General features: G+C 37.4%; 1 protein-coding gene across 3 annotated transcripts in view; it reads left to right on the forward strand.

Moving 5' to 3' along the window:
* Nucleotides 1-23,148, forward strand: part of ntrk3b (neurotrophic tyrosine kinase, receptor, type 3b) — a 214,734-nt gene that overhangs the window by 13,819 nt on the left and 177,767 nt on the right. For all 3 annotated transcript variants that reach the window (XM_084928310.1, XM_084928319.1, XM_084928303.1), the window contains exon 2: nucleotides 22,991-23,065. In XM_084928310.1, the coding sequence (XP_084784436.1) occupies nucleotides 22,991-23,065 (75 nt within the window). The remainder of the gene's footprint in view (nucleotides 1-22,990; nucleotides 23,066-23,148) is intronic.

A 23,148-nucleotide genomic window follows, 5' to 3' on the forward strand; every position in this document is an offset into this window, starting at 1 on the left:
GTTCTTTTATTTTGTTTATTTTTGTTTATGTTTGTTTTTTATTTTAACACGATGAAATGTTACTAAAATGGAAAGCAAAAAGAATGATAGGGGATTTATTCAGGAAACTGCATCTCTCAAATTTGCCCTTTGTTATTTGCTTAGTAATACGGATTACAGTTATTCAGTTGCATACCAAAATTATGAAATGAATTGGGAGGGAGAGCATTGCCTTGTTGAAGGAGCTGAATGGACATATTTTTGCTGCTGCTATGACTCAGAATTTCTTTAGAGATGAAGAAGAATGTGAAAGCAGAGACTTCTGCATAAGGATGTCTGCTGAAAATTGTCTTGCACGTGATTAATAATCTGGGACATGGGATATCTGAATTAACAAACAACCTTGTAAGTGCAAATCCACTTATTATGTTATTTACTAGATGCCATTTATGCCAGATGAAGCATGAACTTAATGTGGTGCAAAATGAGCTATTATCAAGTGTATTTAAGATTTATTAGCGTGTATTTTTTTCCAAACAGTTGTCATTGATTATAGTGCAGCGCAGAATTGTGCATTGCTAAGTCAGTAACAGACAAACATTTAACAAATATTGACCTCACGCAGCCATAATAATCAGGACACAAGAGATTTCAACAAATTTCATCATCTTGTATTTTATGCACTTCATGAAACACAGGGTCTGGTGTATAATTAATGAAAAATGCTGGGCTCCACATTATACAAATCAATGTCAGTGGAGTCAACGGGGCTAAACAACAACAACAACAGCCGAGAATGCATACATTACCAGCAGCAGTGGCACCTGTGGGAATTGGATTAATTTAGGACTTTGACAAAAAGCTAGCCTCCATGTGTAAAACTCGTGTCTTTTCTTTGATGAGACGTTGATGGAGGAACTGGACGGCACATCACTCCAGAGAAGTACCTTGCGTCTGCAGCTGTCTGTGTTTGACATTGTGAACTGTAGCTGCTCTTTTTTTTTCCCCCAACGAAGTCATCACCTGTCTAGCATCACTAATGTGTTTATTGTTGCTGGAGAGATTGTCTCGGCTCCACAGAGAAACCGATTGTCAGCATTGTGCAGATTTCTGTTTCTGTGCATTGTTTTATTTTCTTACATATTTTTTTCTACTTTTAATACAGTATAATATATAGGTGGACTGAAATATATATTAAAAAAGGCTTTTGAGCCAGAAGACCAGACTGCGTGACTTCCTTGTCATTTGGAGTTCATTTTGTTTTTCAGTTTTTCTGTCAACTTTCTGAAATGGTATTGCATCTTATTTGGAGTCACTTTGCTTTTTCTTTGTTATTATGATCTATTTTTTCAGTTGTTTTGTAGTAATGTGTGAGTTTTTTGTGTATTTCTATGATAATTCTACATTTTTTGTGGGTGTTTTGAGTCTTATTTGCAGTCACCTCACGTATCTTGTTTTTTTTTTTTTTTGTTTGCTTGTTTGTTTTGTGGCTTTACACCTAGAAGTTTAACATTCATAGACTCTGAATTGGGGCTCCCCTGACACATTGTCCCCTGTTCAGTAATACATGCATTTGTATCACTCATGGCATGTTCAGTACCAGTTGTAAAACAAGCACACAGAGGTGACAGGAGACTGCCAAGGCTTCATGTATGGAGGTAGACTGATGAAACGAGTCCTTAAGTTACCTTGTCTGGGTGGACAGATTAGAATTGGGCTCACGAACCCTCATTTTGATAAAATACTAAGTGTGTATTTTTGTAAAACAGTATGTGTACGCGTGTGTGTGTGTGTGTGTGTGTGTGTGTGTGTGTGTGTGTGAGAGAGAGATTTTGTCTTAAAAGGAAGCAGGAAGGAAAATAGCAAACAAATCAAATATTCAACAACCTTGAGCCTCGTCTCCCCTTAGTTCCATCTCTTCTTCTAGAGGTAATTGGCTGACATTGTAGACTTGTGAGAGATTTGTAGTATGTGAGGACTAGATGTTATCACACTTCACATCTCAGTCAGAAAACAAGAAGACAAATTTGGGAGAAAGTTAACAAGAAACTTCTAAGACTTCCCTTTGTGCTCAGATTTCACTAAAGCTGAAAAAGTGATGTTTATTGATTCACCCAGAGAGTTGAAATTGTATAGGTGTAGCTTTTTATATTCATTGTGTATTGGGTGATAATGATGGAATTCCTCAGTCAAACATCAACAGTGTCAAGCACATCTATTTTGTAGTTCAGTTTGAGATATTAAGACGGAGCCTGTGCATGTGCCAGCCTCAATGATAAGTGCTAAGGATTACTGGGGCAGTTCTGAGAGATTTGATATATTATTGTTGCACACCAAAAATGTTTTTAAAAGTTCTGATTAAAAAACAAGCATTTTGGTTTAAATTTAAATTGAAAAAAATTATCCATTATTTTTATTTTTTACAATTTTTTAGAAGCATGATTCACAGTTCAAAATAGGAATTGAGATTGTGCAGCCCCCCAGTTCTAACACTTAATGAAACAAGACATGAAACTAGCTCCCTTCCTCTTTTCTTTAAGCAAACCTTCTTCTGATTGTCTGCTCCCTTGCAAAGACGAGATTTAATCTGTGGAAAGGCGGAGCATCTTGAGCTGAGCTCACAAAATACATGTGCATATGGCGACCTCATAATTTGAAACATCATCAATGTTTAAAATGAATACCCAGCATTATAGCAATATACATGACATGAATATAAACGAAACACCTTCCTGTTGTTGAAGAAATGGATCTTTGCTTTGTGGACTAAAACCACTCTCACACCTGTAATAATAGACAGTTTCTTTTAGATGTACACATTTCCCCTTGATTCCACTCTTTTTTTCACTAAGCTAATTAACTCATGGCTCTACTGCCACCAGTCAATTATAGAGTATGACAATAATTTCAGCATTTTTTCTTTCTTTTTTGCTACAAGCCTGCAATTAATTTAAAAGTACATTACTTAATAATTTGTTCCATTGTTGGACTGCCAAACTGCTTCGAAGGCTGGTGGAAATTGTATTGTTGATCTTTCAGTCTGCTGTGCATGCAACTTTAACTGTTCAAAATCAATAATAAAAAAGACACAAAAATCTGTAATTGAATATGTTCATATTGATGGCAGTTTTATAGTATTAGTGGTCTGTATGAACTTTTATGGTAGTATAGGACCTATTGCAGGAACATTTAGTGATTACGGAGCAGCTTGTCAATTGTTTAATGTAAACATATGTTATATGAATTGGCCATACTGAAACAGACTACTTTTTGGGGAAAAAAGAATTGGTCTGATCAAATCTGGATGGACCTCTAATCTTGATAATCTCTTTTTAAGGTGAAACTTTAAATAACCCAAACCTTTGAATACAAAAAAATCGTTGATCTTTTTTTTAAGTTTAGGTGATGATTGCACTGTGCTGCCTCTCTTCCTACACTTCCTTGTCCTTTTATTCACTAAAACAGGACACCTTCCCTCATTCTGGGCCCTGTTAACCAGTTGCTATGTGTAGAAACAGGGTTGTTATTTTGACACCTGGCTAAATATCACCATAGCTCAGTCTAATTCCAGCTGTGAGCGTCGTTTCTTTGCTGCAGGTGTGAAGTCCTCCCATCACAGTCCTTCGTCAACATGGAAATGCTAATCTATCTGGAGCTCTAATTAGCAGAAGGACTCAGGTGGAGAAGTGTCATACACATGATTCAACTTAACCTTTTGCTTTGATTTCCCTCAGGCTTGATTCCTGGTATTTGCAGGAAACAACTCTGTTTGCCCCTGTGGCTTCTAACACTATGTTATATGGTCTTGTGCCATTTTCAAATTGGTTTCCAATTTTATGCACTTCAGTTGATATACACCCATATGCTGTGTTTATGCTGAAATCTTTGTTGTATTATTGTGATTATAGTCCAGTCATTTCTCAGAATTACTATGACTTTCATTCCTTGTACTTTGTGCCTAATTCAATATAATGTAATTCTCTAATGTAGTTTTAGACAGCATATTTTTCTCAATATGTCACAGTATAGAGTTGTCAAAAACTTGAGTTGACTGAAGAGACACCCAGTCACAGTTTGGCTTCTTTTACAATGTGACGTCACCAAAAAGAGTCTACAGGAGTTAAACAATTGGAGACAAGAAAGAATGGCTGTTAACACTCCTTTGGACAGCATTGTAGCTGGGTCCACAGATTTCAACACTTGTCACAGAAAATTGTGGGTCCATCAATGGGGCAAACCAGCAGAGTCTTTCATTTGACCAGTGCAGGGAAGCACTCTGTCAATCAGGCGTTGTGTAAGTTGTCATTTAGGACAAGAGAAGTATGAAATACTGCAAAAATCTAAACATTTTATAATTATTACTTGTGTGCAGTGTGCTTTGGTGTCTTTTCAGCAAGTTGTATACGTTTGAAATCTTATAACTTGGCATGGGCTGAGAGTCAAATATACAAAATAGATGCCCTGACGGCACAATGTGTGTGCAGCTCCATCTCTACAGGCATTGCTATCATCCAATTTTTATATATGGTAAGAGCTTGTGGGGAGAGATTGCTACAACAACTGGAAAAGATGAAGCTTTCTGTCGATAAATGTGAAAAAACACAATTATGTGTGTTTCAATGATGTATGTCCTGTGCTATGCTCCTACTTTTTGTATGTGCTGTCCATTGGTGTGTATTTCTCACCAGTAACACCTATAATTCAAGAGGGCTAAGGCATGCCTTAGGCACAAGTACATTTTTTATTTATTTTTTTTAAATGTGATGACGTCATCCTTTGCAGCTTAGGATGCTGAACTGGTAAAGCAATTATTGTACCTGATGCCCATTTTCAGTGCTGACACCATATACCATTCAGGTCATGTTATTTTGCAGTCAGAACCTGGCATAAAATTAACCCTTCAGACTTCTTTCTTCTATCACCATTTCATCTTCTATCGCTCTACCCTCTTATGTTTTTTTTTTTAAGAAAAAATTAATAAACAAAGCAGTAACTGATTATGATGCTGATGACTGATGTGGGATTTTATGCACAATGCACTAACATGAGTGAAGATCAGTTTCAGAGGAAAAGGGTAAGAAAAGAGTAAAAGCTCAGTTTTTGGTTAATTATTTTTTCAGGTTTCTGAAAAAACTGAAAAGTGCACAAAAACCTTCGAGTTTGATGTGTTTAAAAAAAATCTCCCTGAAGCTCACATGTTGGGTTGATCATGTCACTTCTTAGCAAAAGGGAAAAGTATCAAAAGCAAGAGCTGACACCAACATGTTTCACCATGACAACAGTAGTAGACTGGCATAGCAAGTACACTTCTGAAAACTCCGCAAGGACTGACTCTTGACAGCAGTAATGTGAATGCACAGACTGAGAGATTTGAAGGATTCGTACTTACAATATAATTAATATAAACACCATGATTATGTTGAAGAAAATTACATGACTTGCATTGTGTAGATGGAAAGTGAGAGTTTACAGAGTTTCTACACTGAAATTTGCATTTAATGCAATGGATCATACAGTTTTGGCAACTTGCGGTTTGTCAGTGCTCATGTTGTATGTATGCACATCATTCTGCTTAAATAGCTATCACAATACTGCCAGTCTTTCAGTAAGACGTTGTAGTTGTAGAAAATACCACTGCTGTAGTGCTGAAAATATAGACTCATGAGATGTGAAGAAACTCCTCGACACACGTGGGTTGAGCAGACTAGTATCTATAATGCAGAAACATATATTACCTTTATTGTTCACTATTTATGGGTGTAGGGCTCTTTGGGAGATCGATTGCACCTGCAGTGGGCGTAAAATTCCTCTTATAAATATTCAGATTCCAACCACTTTTCGACAATTCTGGCAAATTCTTGTAGCACTTCAGTGCCTTGATCATAAGAGGTATATACTCTTCTCTTACTTACTAAACATTTGCTGTTTAGTAAGTAAGGGATAAAATGAGCAGAAGTCATTTCTATTGTGTGTTAAACTTCTTGGCAGTCTCAGTCAAAATGCTGAAATTTGCATTTAATGATAGCTTTGAGTTTACTGCTAGATTGTTCTATGTCAGCGCTGTTGCTGGAAGTATGTGGTAATGTTGTCAGACTTACTACCACCCATAAGGCATGCAAAAGTTGGTCCAATTATTTATTTTTTTGTGCTCAAGTTTCCTTCTAGAAAGAGGGGTGTGTGTGTGTGTGTGTGTGTGTGTGTGTGTGTGTGTGTGTGTGTGTGTGTGTGTGTGTGTGTGTGGTGGTGGTGGTTTGGGGGTGGGGATAGGGTATGATTTTGCTGGAATGCATTACCCTTATCTCCTATTTTAACATTAACCCTAGCCACAGTTCTAATTGGCACTTTATGCATATAGCTGCTATTTCATTCTTTATGCATTGAACAATTAAAGAAGGATTATTTTTCAAATCACAAATGTAACAGCCAATCACGAACAGAACAACATCAGCAATAGGTGGTCACCGACTAAAGATAAAAGAACTGCAAGATAAAGAAAGGAAAATGAACAGAGAAGTGAAAGGATATTCTTACTGTAAACTATAAACTGGAAGCTAGAGAGAGGCTGTGATGGAGTGCAGTGAAGTGTGTCTCAACTCAAATTATAGTTTTTTTTTCCCCAGCTGATGGGGACTGCCTGGATAATGCAGGTGAGACTCTGTTCATAGCTTTCAAGTCCCTAAATGCCCAGAATTTACCAAAATGGGGCTTTTGCATTTAAGAACTAATGGATAAAGTTGTAGAATGTTGAAGAATACTTTAATTTTAGCTGTGCAGCAAAGCTTTAAGTAACAGATAATGGTAATGGCTTGAATCCATTTGGGAATTTGATTTTCTCTGCAATCCGACTGTGATTTCTTTGTGAACAATGCAAAAAAGTCTGCAAATCTAGGTATTAGATATTGCTTATGAATGACATACTATGCTGTGTAGAAGCGAATGGATATCACAAGAGTGAAAGACAGACACATTTAACCCAGTTAATTTCTCTGTTTCATAATTATCACAATGGTCGCACCTTTGTCACGTAATGTCGTTATAGAGATTCTTATCAGATCCTATTTAAGCTAATTATCCTATTTATAACCACACAATTAGGTACATCCTTGAGACTCACTTTCACAACTGCAAACTGATCTCAACTTTCGATGGAGAATGTAGACATGAGCCGAATGTATAGATGAAACCAGGATACAGAGATGGGTCATCACAAAAGGGAAACATTTCAGGGCTGTGACTTAAGGCAGATATTTATTTAGTAGCCGTTAATATGAAATATTCATAGATGCATTTTATTTGCATAGACAGGAATCAGAGACAGATCATTCAGGCTACTTTAAACTAATAATTGTGATGTCAAGTCATTGCAGAGCAGGCTTTTTCAAGTCTAGCTCGAATTGGAGAGGATCATAAAGTTCCCTCAAAAGTTATCTCAACATGTTGGCAGGTGTCTGGAGTAAGCAGAGACTTCAGTCCTCCATCGACAAGCTTTACTCATATTTCAGTCCATTTCTAAATTTCAAACCTCTCCCCTCCACAATGACACCAAGCCTTTTTTTCTGAATTGCTTTAAGACGAGGATGAACTCTGAGCTCAGCTAGTCAAATCAATCTAGTCACGGTGGAGAAACGGAGCGGTTCATTACTGGGAGGGCTGAGGAGCTCTCCACTCAGCTCTCTAATATCGCTGTGATCCTCTTCTCCTTTCTTACCTAATTGAATTCTCCAGGAGAGATGCCCCTCAGCTGCAGATTTATCATATCCTGAAATTGGAAGAGTCTGGCTCCATGAAGGACGTGTGCAGAACATTTAATCCACTCCTCATGCTGTAAGCCCAGCACCATCAACTCTATGCCAGGGCTAGAGTTATCCCACAGTGGACCAATGGCCTTCAGAGAGGTGTTTGTATTCATTGTTGCCTGAGGTGAACAGGAGCAGCAACAGGAGGTGCACACAGCTGATATCAAATATGCTGCCTATCATGTACAGTGTGACCAGCATTCTGAACAGATGGCATCATAATCTATAATCAAAGCCCCTTAAATGCAGCTCAGCACACAATATGTCTGCACTCACTTTCTCTCCACCTCTAAATTTTCCTTCCCTGTAATGTTGCGTCTTTCCTTTGCCTTCCTTTGCTTTCGTCTCCATATTGTAGTAATGAATGGGTTTGACATCGAAGATAAGATAACCAGGAGAATTGTTTTTCAAAGCCACTTCATCAGAAAGGTTGTCGAAAGTAGGACAGGGTGTCTTGTTAACATGAAGATGGAGTGCAGATAAGTAGGTGAATTATAAAGAGGAGACAGTTGTAGAGGGCAGAAATCTACAGGGTGGGATTTAAAATGTTTAGCTTTATGTTACAGTGGCAGGATCACGTCTGTTTATTTTATCTTTATGACATTGAAATCTTGCCCTGCCCTGTCTTTTTTGATCCCAGTTCTTACTCCTCTATCTGTATCTTTTCCTTCCTTATCTTTTTAAAAGCTTATTAAGTCCTTCATTTTGTACTAACCTGGTCTATAGTCTTTAATCTGTTCTGTATCCAGTATACTTTCCTATCCCATCTTTGAGTCGGAATCTTAATCTCCCTATTCTTCCCTTTTACTTGGATTTCCAGTTTCTCCAGCTCATTTTACAACAAAACAATCGTGTCAAACTCAAGGCACCGGAGCTTTAGCACATGTGAGTCACATCCAAGCCTTTTTTCAGGATCGTTTTCAGCGCCAGAGATAATTAAACTTTTTCATCAATGCTAAAAATCGTAGTAGTCTTGCTTTTTCAAACAGAAAATTGATCGGGAATCAATAAGAGAATCAATAAAGAAACTGACCTATAAGTAGAATAGATAATTGGTAGTTACCAGGGTCTTATCAATATCAGTCCTTAATCATCGGGATTAGATCTCATTATCTTATTCTGTCTTTAAATTCTATCAAATTTCTTATTCTATATTATTATCTAGCCTGCAACATTTTTTATCTTAACAATATCATCTACTCTGTATCAAATCCTATGTTATAGTCTTATCTTTTATGGGATCATATACTTTTCTACGACATCATGTCGTATCCCACACAGTATTTTGTCCTCCCCTTTCTGTGCATGTTTCCTATATCATGATCTATATTTTACTTTAACCAACATACTGATAATGAATAAAGTATGTTTTTCTTACCTTTTATCTATCTTATTTTGTCTTGTATTCTTACATCTCTCCTATCAGCTTATGTCCTACATCTTATCTACATTACTATTTTCTCGTCCATTCTGTGTCCTATCCTACTGTGCTTTTCCATATGTACTAGGTCCTATCTGTTATCATTTTGCATATATTTTGTACTTACCTACCTTTTTTACTATCCGTATTATTTCTCATCATGGCATAGCTTTTCATATTTTATCTTGTCTTTATAATCCAAACTCGTAAACATGTATGGCCTCTTTTTTCATTTTATCCTACTAGCCTAGTGTAGCCTAGTGTAGCCTAGCCCTATCTTACCTGGTGTCCTGTCCTTTGTTTTATTCCTATTTGCATGTATTCCATTATCCTATATCCTATTGTTTTGCATCCTATTCCATTAAATCCTGCCCTGCTCTTTTGTATTTTTTCTAAATTATAATCTGTCCTATTTTGATATATTCTGTACTGTATCCTTTATTTCTAATTACATATATTCTGTCCTTTTTTATCCCGCCTTTACCTGCTTTTCTTGTGTGCAATTATTCCATAGGAACTTGTGTATTATATTATATATTAGTCTCCCACAGTCAGACTATTTAAGATTTTATCTAAGTCTGCAGATGGCAATTTTAAATACAACCTAATAAATCTCCTTCCTATAATTATGCCTGTGCATCCAGATGGGATGTTCTTTAAGCAAACTGCATGTCTCTCTGCTAAAGGTCTGCCACATTTGCATGCAGTATGGGCTTTCTGGATAAAATCCAGCACTATACAATCACTTATTTGATTAAACATTATCATAATCAGCAGGACATTGGGGTGCTGAGAAACGCTGAACTATATCTGCTGACAACAGCAAGTCTTATGTATCATGCAAAGGTTGTGCTGTGGTCATGAACGGAAAGATTGGCCTCCACGATCTAGTTTTATATACACAGTAGGCTAGAACTGTGTAGAACATACCTGTGATTAGAGCCAGTGTGATTGATTTTGTAGGTTTAAAGAGATTTCCTGTCTCTATTTAAATTTTAAATGCTCTCTTCTCTTTTAATGTTTTGTTGATTTATTTATGCGCAGCATTCTTTCAAGCTTCCCTTTCCTGTCTAACACATGCAATCCTTAAAAAGAAAAAAAAAAGCGCTTTGGATTTTTCTCATCTATTATTCTCCTTGTTCACACCGGTAACAGACGGTCTCTGTAATCGATCACATTATTTTATTTTGACTCAAGTGTTTCAGAAACTCTGCTGTGGAATTTCCTCAATCAGTTCTGAAATTAGATTTCTACTGAAGGAAAACTGAATAACAGCAGGAATTATTTTGTATTCTTTTACCTGGAAAAGCTGTTAACTTAAAGATCAATGTTTTTATATTGAGAATGGCTTTTAGAAAATGGGCCTTGATTGTGACGAGCATGAATCAAATTACCATCCAACACTGCAGTTCCCTTCAGGGTTAGAGAGCATGATACCATTTTTTTAGCTGTTATTATCTTTTTCTCCATTTACCTTTAATGTTGTGATTCACTGTGACTTTTAGGACCACTGAAATGAAGGCCCAAGCTGAAACATGTTGATATAGCCAAAATGTTGTAGACATTTCCAAGTACCACATGAGCTGCTAGCACTTTGACCTTTTAAGACTTTTTCCTCTCCTCAAAGCACCTTAGAGGTAGCTTTATTAAAGTTGTGCCAAAAAACACTCCTTTTCCTTAACAATGTTTTGATTAATTCTCACCATTCTCACCACTTTTATTGTTGGAAATAAAACCTGCAGTACTGGGTGGCTAAACTGCAAAAAGGCAGAGTTTAACGGTTATGAGTGAGATTTGATATGAGCTTTTGGAAACACCAAACAGAACTTAATGGGGGGTAAATGGAAATTTTTTAGCTGGGTGCCTCAAATAGGATACTGCAACACATTTTTTCTGTAGTTTTTGGAATACTTGTTCATGTTGCTGGACAGTAATTTCTCATTTTTTTCATTCAGATGAATATGATTCAGTTTATGCATCAAAAAACTACTTAATTACATTTGAGAAATGAAACTACCCAGTCTGGCTGTAAAATAGCTGAGATACATCTAGATAAAGATCATAGTTTGGGTTAAACGGCTGTCAGTTTTTCACATTTTCACGTTTTGATGAATCCCTCTGAGGAGTCTCATTCTCTACACTGGTTTCAAAGATCAAGTCTTTTCTTTGCACTACTTCTAAGAACTTTGCAACTTGTTCTCTAATGTGTGCCTTTTTATTTTTGTGTATATGCCTCTTGATTGTATATATTTCTCCTGTATGCTATTTATTTATTATTCCTGCTTTCTAGTATTTATATTTTATTCCGGCACAATTGGTGTGGCGCACCCACAATTTTCTTGTACATGTACAATGAACATAAAGTGCTATTCTATTCTATTCTATTCTATTCTATTCTATTCTATTCTATTTTATTTGTTGTTTCTAACAAAAAAATTAGAAATGAACAATTCGTGTCTATGAAAATGAAGAAATTAAATTCATTTTTGTTTGCCTTGACCGGACTGGAGTCCCGGTTTCTACTAGTGCTCCTCTTTAAAAAGTGTTAAATTGTCAGTGTTTTGTTTGCACTTTGTTCTGCTGCTGCTAAGTGACCCAAAAGTCTGTGCTTATTGCTATGAAAACAAAGCAGTCTGACTTCTCTAAATGATTTTAGGATTATTTGAATGGTGCACTGAAAGGGCACTGCTGCACTTTGAAAATGGTCTGTGTTTTAGATTGAAGGAATTTAATGGTGCAATAACTGTGACTTGACAGTGTTAATGTACTCTGCTTATTAACCCGCACAGATGGAGGTATACAGTGTTGAATGTGACATTCGTTGATGTGCAGATCCATTGCCTTCTGAGCTACTGCTGAGTAACTCCAGTATGGAGCTGAATCCGGAGAGGATCATAGCCTGATGACACTTGGCAAAATGGCATGCTAATTATAGTCATTTTCATTTTGGGCAGAAATGCTTGAGCTTAGTCATGTGCGAAGCGTTGATACCTCTCAGAGCACGGACCAATGCTCCCACGACGTTTAGCCCTGCCAAATCTCTGCTGCAGATTGGCTGAGACTGTAGCGAGCAGTGACACTCAGAGGCTTAGGTAGCTTCCACCCAGGGCCGGATGGGCAAACTGGTGACACGGAACAGTCTGGGGGCAGCCTTGGGACAGCATCCTGGCTGGGAATATTAGCAATGTTAAAATACTCTGAGCTGATGGCCCTGGCATGGCATCAGAACAGCACAGCCCTCACCCAGAGAAAAAGCAACAGAATGGTAAACAGTTATTTTCACTCAACATAGAGGTGTACTTTTAGAAACTAAGTGGAAATAATTCAGTCTCCAAAGCAAATTACTAATGACCATGGTTTCACAAATCATTGTTTTTACATAAGAGTCGAGGTACTATACTTTGGATGAATGAATCTCTCAATAAGTTCCTAATGTATAATAGGCTGCAACAAAAGCCCAAGGCTGGAGTTGTTCTTGTAATATGCAAAAACCCTTAAACAAATAGAACAGTCAAACATTGTAACTGTGATTTGGGGTATATCCATATGGCTTAGCATATTGAATTAACGATCAGAGAGATTAATAGTCTAAAAATATTATTTCTTTAATTTTCTGTCTGATTCAAGAAATATTTATTTGTGTAACACTTTGCATAGTCAGTGGTTACAAAGGGCCTTACAAAAATGAGTATCAGACAAAAATAGATTAAGAGTAAGAGAGAACATATATCTTAGGACTTATATGGTGATCCCAAGACTGCAAAACGATTAACTCTAAATGATAGAAGTTTTAATTTGAAGACTGTGCACATATACATAGATGCACACAAACTCAAACACACACACAGTATGCAGTGGGAGAGGTAAAGGAGACTGTCTAGGCCCGATTACTATGATCGATATGCAGCATCAAACCATTGTTAGTGTCCTTTTTAAAAAGCACTGAAGTTTTGTAGCCTAAATAATCGGCAGGTCCATGGAGACGAGCACTTAGTAGAGGCAACTGTTTGGCTGATCGGACCATAGTTCAGGCCGATCCTTTCCCCTGAGGAGCACTCCCCGGGAAACCACTGATAACAATCAATGGAAATTTCATCCTTGTTTTTTTTTTGTTTTTTTTTTCAGTGTGTTTCGTTTTACTTTTTATTGAACCAAAGTCCTTTGTGAGACCCCTCTCAATCACTCTCTCCCTCCAGTTGTCTTGTCCAATGGATTTTCAGATGCAGTTTCTGGGAAAATCGGGCTTTATCTTTAGTGCTGAATCCATCGTTTCTATGCAGGGGGAATCATTTTTAATATAACTGTAATTTGGTAAATTTTGCCTGTCACTTTTATATCGGTATCATATTCTCGAGCTCACACTCTCTGCAGTTAATGTAATTGAGACAAATTGTCACAATTTGCGAGCGTTTTTATATTTTTTCCAGTAAAAACTGTGGTGGGGAAAAGTACCAGAGCCCTTGTTTTTATGACGTTTCAGTCTGTCATGTGCACACTGAAACATTTTTGTTTCAATTTTAACATTTATTTTACAAATATTTTAACGTTAATAATTAATGTGATGGTTTAGTGGATAACAGTGTTGCTTCACAACAAGAATGTCTTGGGTTTGGGTCCACTGAGGTCTTTTCATAGTTTCCCCATGCCTCTCTGGGTTTTCCCCCCACAGTCCAAAGACATACATAGGGTTAGGTTAAGTGGCAATTCTTAATTAACCATAGGTGCGAATGCAAGCATGACTTGTCATCTGTCTGTCTGTGTTAGCCTTGTGATAGATTGGTGACCTGTCCAGTGCGTACCCCGCTTCTCATTCTATGACAGCTGGGATAAGCTCCAGAACCCCCACAACCCTCACTTGGATGAGCAGAAGAAAATGATGAATGGAATAACATTTATTAATGGATGGCTCCCTGTGCATGAATGCTCATTTCATTTCGTATGACTACCACAGAGATGAAATGAGTGGGGGAACATCAGGTTGTGCATTTCAAACCAATCTGTAATTATTCCCTAGCACTAACCACCTAGCGTTTTTTATTTAACAGGTAGATTGGTGCATATACCAAACTAAGCAACATGCAAAAGTCAAACTCCACATGAATGTTCAGTTTACACGAACGGTGTCATGGTTAAAAGCTCAATAAATAACACCTTTGAGATCCTCCCTGCCTTATTATGCAGACATTTGTTGCTGCTTTTAGCTCATGTATCACAAGGCTCTGGTAACAACTGATTTTGGTTACTCACAAGTGTCAGTATAAAAGTCTGACTGTGTGTTTCAGGTGGAATGATTGATGGGTATGTCAAAGATAACAGCTGCATATGTTGAGTACTCGGGTGTTACAAAACTTCCAAGGGTTTAAAAAAGATTTTCTACTGAAAGTTTTCATCAATTTAATCTTTGCTCTTATAAAATTCCCATAGATTTTCAGCTCAAGAACTGTACATTCACTAGACTTTTATATTATTTGTTCTCATAATAAAAGGACAGAAGTCCTTTAACTGAACTGGTAGCGACCTTGATTTTCCGTGCTGCCTGTCGGGTGTTAAAAATGAGAATGTAATCATGGCTTAAAGTAGCCAAGTTTATTTAAAGCTTGTGAAGTTGTGAAATCCTCAAGTATTTACTCCATTTTTCATTTCACCATAGTATCGCAGGTGACTGAAAGTTTTTTGTGCTTTTATTCTATGTAGACTATGTAGACTCTTTCTCTCTGGTGATGCTAATACTGTATTGCTGAAGTTGTTTCCCTGCCCGGTGTGAGTCCAAACTGCAGTCTGGTTAATCCTGATCCCAGAAAGAACAAATAGTGCTGGATGACAGATACCTGCTGGTGTGCCTTTTAAGATATTGCTTTTGGTGGATAGTTTTTCATTCACTGTAAACTGACAACAAACATTATTTATGTGCTTTTGATTCTGACTAAAGATAACAATGTCCACATTAGATCGTCAGTAAGAAATTTTATTAAATATTAATGTTTTGGGCCATATAATAACCAATCAAGCTTTTATTTTAGAACCCAAGCTTCCCTATTTACATCCAAATATGTTCACTCTGGCGCCAGAAAACCACACGGCTACAACCCTAAAACCAGACTCGAGGCTTCAGAACCTATAGGTGACATCATTTAGGGGTCAGTCTGGAGTGTAATAAATTGTATTGGCATAAAAAGCACGCTGAAAGGGTTTTGATAATTAAATTTCTTTAGTTCTTATAAAAATCATCATTTTATAAGAGCACTTTGGTGTATTTTAGTATTTTTCAATTAGCAAACACCCCCAGAGCTTTTTCACTGATCTTCACTGACCCTAGAACTGACTCTGTGAACATGAAACAACAATGCTCTCTGGAGAAACAAAGGTGGAAAAAGTACACTGTATGCTCCAGTTGGCTTTGCCGATTAATATTGTTGTTGGAGGCCATTTTATAATTCAGACTCCGACCAACAGATGGAAGGTGGATGCAATTTCATAGGCTCATACATTAGGAGGGAAGCCGGTGCATCTGTCTGCCTGTGCATGTGATTGCATTTGCATAGAGTTAACAGGCGTGGGTTTGTCTCAGCGAGCGAAACTGGAGAGATTGTAATACTTGATTCCCATTTACAAGCCTTGAATGCCAAATGTCCCTCATGATTGGTTTGGAGAATGACTTGTTCCTAGCGCCCCCCCCCTCCACTTGCAGCAAATGTTGAGGGAAATAGCTTCTTTCTTCTGTTTTTTCATCACCACTACTTCCTCCGCATCCTTTTCATGTGTCTCTTGCCTTTACAATGCAGCAACAGTTATGAGTCAGGCATAAAAAAATAATAAATAAACATAAACATAAAAAAAAAATGTTATCTGATTGATGTTAGGCGAGTGCTTTAATCTAGAGGAGTGCTACTTCACCACTGCATCACCTCGCTGAAGTGTTTGGGCTGCAGAAGAGTGCCTCTTTGCCTCTATGAAAACAGAGAGGGAGGCTGAATGTAGATCAATACCAGAGGAACACACCAGAGACATTCTATTTTATTAAACGTTTTCCCATTAAGGCTGTGGCACGAGCATTGTAGATCATCCCGACGAAGTTGTAAATCACAGACAGACAGCAGTATTGGAAACAATAGGCAGAATCAGAGGAGATTACCAAGGAACAGGAGCCATTTGGTGTTTGTGCCACAGGGAACCTCATGCATCTTGTTTTTTCATTACCACACATCTCAGGTGTGCTCGAGTCATAGTGTAGCATCAAAATGATATTGCGGTCAAACACTTCACAACACACATATTGGTGTGACAGGCGTGACATAGCACAGCCCAGGAGCTAATGACCTTTGTCTCATCTTATTGACTCACAAAGACTGACTGACACACACAGACGGATGACAAATTAAAGGAAAAATCAACAGCGATCCTTTTGTGTAGGCAATCCATGCACTCACCTACTTGTCAAGAATGTAGTGACAGATGACTCATCCGAGTATGACGCATCTCTGTACATCATTACCTGTGGTTTCTTTTGAGGGGTTTTATGGGCCGCAACCCTACTAAAATTTCTCTTTTTGCACATCATTGTCTTGCAGTGGAATTCTGAGCCACCTGAGGAATGGTTGCTTCTTTTTTAACTTTAGATGCTGTACTAATGCTTGTGCATTGCCTGCAAATGTGCATTGTATATTACAAACCATATTTATTGATGTCTTTCCCCTGGATCTGAATGCAGATTTAACTGTAGTTCATCTCTGTGATTAAATCTCCTGATAACTGTGAACCAAGAATGGCCCATTTTTGCCCTGTTATTAAATCTACAACAGTTAGGTAGCCATCGAATCCTTTTCAGTCTACTGTTTTTACGTAAGTTTTTAAATGGAATAAAGACCTACTTTGCTTCGGTCCACTATTTTATTTTTTTTCCGATTGATAATGCTTGAGTGAGAGACTTGTCTTTCCTTGGTGTGTGTCTTTCTGTCTCTCATCATCCACTGAGACTAAATCTCAATTACTGGGCTTGCTTAACATTATACATACTGCAGACCATGATTAAAAACAGCAACATTGCTACCCCCCGCTACTAGTCAGAAACAAAATGTGGGTATGAGACAGACTGCCAGATGGTGAGATTGTTTCCATTTCACACTCTCTCTCACAAACCAGAAACTATTAATCAAGTATTGCGACGACAAAACAATTTAATTTGTCTTTGTTTTTTTTTTTAAATATGTTGAATTTTGATTGAAAACATCTGCCTTTATTTAGTGTCTTTGGTTATTTCTTTTAAACTGTCACTTGCTTGTATTTCACACTGTTCCCCCAAAATATTGTAAATGTGGTAATACATGTGTTAGTCAGATAGAGATAGTTTGAGGGGACTTTATTAATTACATTAAAAAGATGCATTCGTTCCATGGTAATTTTCCAAGAACATTACTCTACAAGACACCACACCACCAGCTGGTCAGTTTGTAGTCTACAGTTACGTTATGTTACTAATGATGATCATCAGTTATCATTCATCATTTTTGTGAGGTGTTTGTGCTAGAAGAGAGCATAAAAGAACACACAGAAAGTTTAAACAGACCTCTATCCTCCTCGTGTCACCCTGCGTCATGTCAATTTACAATTTAGTCTGTATATACAGAGATATGATGTAGCAATATAAAATGTATTTTGTCTCGATCTGGATCAAATATACAAAACGAAAGATTTGAGAAACTGCTTACGAAGATGAAAACCACAGTCTGGCATTCAGCAGAAGGCAACAATCATTTTCCTCCAATATCAGTTCCAAGAAACTGGAGTTCTGCATGCAGTGGGTGTGCACCTACAAAGAGCCAAAACTAGAAACGAAGCACATGCTGCTCATTGCTCAAAATTATTCCTCACAGTTATCTTACACAATTTGTTATGCAATTAAAAAAACAGTTCCTTAGAAGTCAAGGTAATTACAACTCAAATAAGTTCTAAATTGTTTCGTCATTAATAAACTTCCATACATTAGTAGCAACAGCTAAATAAAAGCAGATGATGTCTAATTATTTCAATGTTAGCATTGTTTTCTTCCCCTTTCAGTGAAATTCTTGTGTTTAACCTATTGAGAAAAATTTTTCTTGATATTTTTTTTCTGGTGCTCATATTCACAGAAGCCCAGGACAAGATAGCAGGTAGGGGTTCAGTGCGCAGCCCAGGGCCACTTCAACACAACAGATGGCTGTTGCTGAGATCGAATCTGTTACTGTTTGGTTCCAGGGTGTTCTCCTCAAGCACCAAACAGCCCTGCCACCCAGTTCAGATTGTACTTTGTTGGAGGCCATTTTCTAAAGCAGATGGAAGGTGGCTGTAATTTTAGAGGCTTGTATGTTAGAGAGCAAGCTGGTAGCGTCTGCCTCTGCTGTTTGTTCTGATAGTATCCAGCTCATTTCCTTTGTACTCAGCAGTTGTTATTCAGGTCATGTCACCTCAAGTTTATATAGAGAGCCTTTTAACAAAACAGGATAAAACATTGTGCAGAGAACAAATAATTTAAGGACTGATAAAAAGGGAAGAAACAGAAATAAGAGACAGGCCTTTTGCTCAAATCTCCTTTCTTCTTTATAATATTCATTTTGACAAAGTGGCAATCATTGCACTCTGTGTCATTCTAAGTCAGGATCAGAGAGTCTACTTGAATGTCTGAAATGTAAAACACTAGTATCTCCATTACTTTTTGAATTATGCTGGTTTTACTTTTGCACCATTTCCTTTGACCATAATCGGAGCATCTATGAATAACAGAACAGAGATTGCATGCTCCCGTGTCGTCAAAGCATCTTTGTTATTCATACCATAGTTTCACAGCAGCCTAATACACTTGCATATTCAGCACGGCGTGGACAATCAGGGGTTCTGAGCAGACACCGTGCTCAGGTCCACAGGGAGGTGTTACCTGTATCCTCTGTGCTGTTTGTCGACAGCCATGTGAATGTGAATAGTGCAAAATTATATGGGAACCATAGAGCCCAACTGCAAATAAAAACATTTGATGTTACTTAAATTGCACTTTTTTCCCCTATACAGAAATATTACATCAATGCTTTACAATATAATACTGCTGAAACCATGTGCCTGTGATGCAGGCTACTGTGCATTTAATCAATGTAATGCTGAATTCCAGAACCAACTTACATACAAATTTTCTTTAAGTGCCAAACTTTTTCAAATTAGACTAAACAAATCAGCTGGTTTGCTTTTGTGTAGAATAATTATAATCTTAAGCTTTGCTTGAGCATTTTGCAATCTTACATTCATCTTTATTAAAGCTAATTCACTAATCAGTAAGGTACACAATAAGCAAGACTAGTGGTTTTCAATAACACAACTGCAGTTGCCAAATGGCTTAATTTATTACAGAAGTTTCTTATATTTTCTTTGTCTTTCTAAAATCAGTGTTTATTTCAATGAACAGTGAACACTTCACTGAATGTGTCTATCTGTTAATACGAAACATTGGCTGCAATAAACTGTTTGTTTGCTGGTTACTTTTATATACGGTTAGATCCTTAACTCACATCATAAATCCAACTAGTTTAATGTTAATCTTGGAATTATAGAGAAGTTTAATGATGCATAAATGTTTTAAAAACTACAAAGACTAACACTTATCCAGCTGATTTTTAGCCAATTTGTGACACTCAACATAATAAGTCCGAAAGGTACATTTTTCCACTGAAGCAGCATTCAGATAACATTCAGGTGTATTGGATGATCAGAGACTTGCTCGTCAATGTAATCCACTTACAGTCATTGTTTTGTTATAAATATGGATGCGCCCAAACGTTTCTGAGACCACTGGGATAGTGAACGTGGCATCGGAACTAATTGAAAGTTTCAGAAGTTAAGCTTTTGTAAAATTATTCAGATTGATTACTGTCAAATTATTGCTGGCCTGAAGCTTTTCTCTGATAACCTGAATTCATCAGGCTTTGTTCACTGAGGCAAAGAAAAGCAACTTCATCATCAGAGACATAACATTTCTTAAGAAAAACCTGCCAGACTAATGGGGTGTCAAGGGGAAACAACAGGAAACACTTGGAATAAGATAATAGATGCCAGCATTTTACAGTACAAATGGAAAACCACCCTGAAAAATCCATGTTTGACAACTGCATTGAAGTGACTGCACCCTGACCAAGGAGAAGTAGCAATTCAACCAGTGGCAATTAACCTGACCCCAACCCCAATCGACATTTATGGAAATTACGGATGATCAAATGCTTAACATTCCTAACGTCACATCAGCGTCTTTATAAGATGTCCAGATCACGCTATAATATCATTTAGTTAAAAAAAAATACTTGCACTGAATATTTTTTGGAAGACCCCCACCAAATATCACACGAGAGCACATTATTTGTACTTACCTCCCTCCAAACCTGCTCTCTGTTCCTGTCTCTGGGGTAACACAGCAGTACTGCGACCATGCAAAGCCTTGCGAGGGGAATCCATCTCTGCTGCTTGCAGGTCACATTAATGAGTCAGCTCTCTGCCTTTAGAATCAGCTGCCCCCAGTTCAGCGCTAATCTGAACATCAACAGCGTGACTCTGCCGGCGTGAAGCACTTACAGCTGCCACACGTTTTCAGCAGTGCTGTCACATTTACACTCAGTGGTCAGCTTTTAGTGCCTCGACAGCTATATTATGAATGTCTACATGATAGTATCTATGAATAAGTGACGGTGTATAATATCAGTAAGCCTACATAACACATCAATACCGACTGTGTCTGTTAGCACCCTCTACTGCACTCTATTGCTGTCAGACTATTAATGTTTTCTCCTTTCTTTATATAGTGCTGTTTGGTTTCCCGTTTACATTGTTTTAAATGTAATGAATTTATGCTTTCAAGACAGATTGAAAACCAGCTGTAGACACATGTTCTGGCCAGATGCTGGAAAAGAATAATTAATTAGCCCTGCAATTATGTGGATATTAACCATTGTTCTCTTCTTCCTTCAGTAATTCCGGCACATTCACTGAGGAGCTCCAATGACTTTTTAGTATTTATCTGATCAGTATAACATAATTATCTGTGTGGATAAAAGAGGAGAATGAAAGACAGCATTTGATGAGTTTGTAAAAAAATGTATCCATGTTTGTGTTAGTTTATATAGCCTGCTAGCTATTATTGCTAGTAGGATATCAAAGAGAAGCGGATAGATTGATCAATGATCACTCCCATTGAGGGATTGGACTATAGAAAATGTATATTAATTCAATATTAATTCCATAGAACCCAGTTGTGTAAGAACAAATTCTGATAACTGAAAATGTTATTATGCAAGTTTGAGTAAAAAATAATTTTTTTTTTACAATTTTACAGTTGCTCTTCCAGTGATGGATGATTACCACAGCTGTGTCTCATGATTAATGCTAAACTGCTACAGTTTAGAAGTTATTATTATTTCATTTTATTAGTGGTTATTGGACAATTTAAGTACCATCTTATTATTACCACATTACGGAGTGAATTAGACCTAACCATGTGTCAAGTATATGTTTTTTTCTGGCTGTACAATGTGGATCAGAACAGCAGGAGCCTAGTGTGACAACATGTAGATATGACAGAGTGAACTTATCCATTTAACCAGTTTGCATTAATATCTGAAATTTCCTATCTCCTCTTTGATATTCCTTGCCTCATTCTGTATTAACATCAGAATTATACATATTCTGTCTGTAATATAAACGCTCATTTACTGTAAAAATATCACACAACAGTGTCACTCGTGATCTCATTGCCTACTGCTCCCATCTGGCAGCCAAAAAAAAAAAAAAAGCTGGCAACCCAGTTAGCCATCAATAAAGTCATGCACAGCAGGGTACCAGCAGTGCTGGTTGCATTTGGCAAATCTGTATCCTCCCCGCCACAAAAATCAGGTGGTGCACCCCGGAGCACAGGGCTCAAATAAACAGAATGTCTTAGATGCTGCTTCATAATTGTACACCAGATGCACAAGACCCACAAGATACACTGAAGCTCAGGTTTTGCCAAAAAACAATTGCAGGAATGTTATTTTCCTGCTGTTGTCATAAAATACAAGCTGCTATGTGATCACACAACTCTTGGGTTTAGACTGCATGATTGTGTTGTGCTTCAATGTTAATGGATTTGTGTTTTTTAACACAACTCCATGTGTTTGAACTGTATATGGACGTAGGGCAAGCCAGTTGTCATATTTTCACCACTTCTTTAGCTTAAATGTCAAATTTCAAATCTGTGACATTAACCAAAGTTCCCATGAGCTTCCAATCTTATTTTCTTTACTCTGACACAAAGCAATAAAACCTTTGCCATGTCCTCTCCTTCATCTCCTCATTTCCCCCAGCTCAATTGAAACCCTAACAAACAAATCATTTATAAATGCAGTTTTTTTTTCCTGAAGCTAATTTAAAGCCACCAGCTTCTCCTTTTATCCCACCACATAGACATCCCCTGAGACTGTGATAGTATTAGCAGAAGTAAAGTCATCTGCTGTGTTTATTTGCTGTGTCCCCCCTCACACTTCCCCTCACAGAGATTAAGGTTCAGAAGCTGCCTCCTGGCAATTAAATCTATCAGAGGGCAGCAGAGAGCGCTCTGTCAGAACTGTTCCAATAATTGCAGTTTAAATGAATATGGATTCAGAAAACTTTTGACAATACACAGCTTGTTAATTTTCAACTTGGGACTATAAAAAAAAGAGTTTTCTTCTGTCATGTGTCCTGGTTTGTTTTTCTTTTCTTCTAGGATGAACCGGAATCTCTCATTTACAATTCTCTTTCTCACTGTTTACAGACATATAGAGAACTGGACAGGATTGCAGACTCTGAGAGACGTCGATATGGAGCTCTACACTGGACTACAGAAGCTGTAAGTGTTGATGCTGTTATCTGTGGTGGTGGTGGTTGTGACAGTGGGGTGAGAGACACTTCAATGTATTTTAGTCCTGCTGT

The sequence above is a fragment of the Perissodus microlepis genome, chromosome 1 (assembly GCF_051167445.1).
Source record: "Perissodus microlepis isolate ML-2025 ecotype Zambia chromosome 1, ASM5116744v1, whole genome shotgun sequence".
Lineage (NCBI taxonomy): Eukaryota > Metazoa > Chordata > Actinopteri > Cichliformes > Cichlidae > Perissodus > Perissodus microlepis.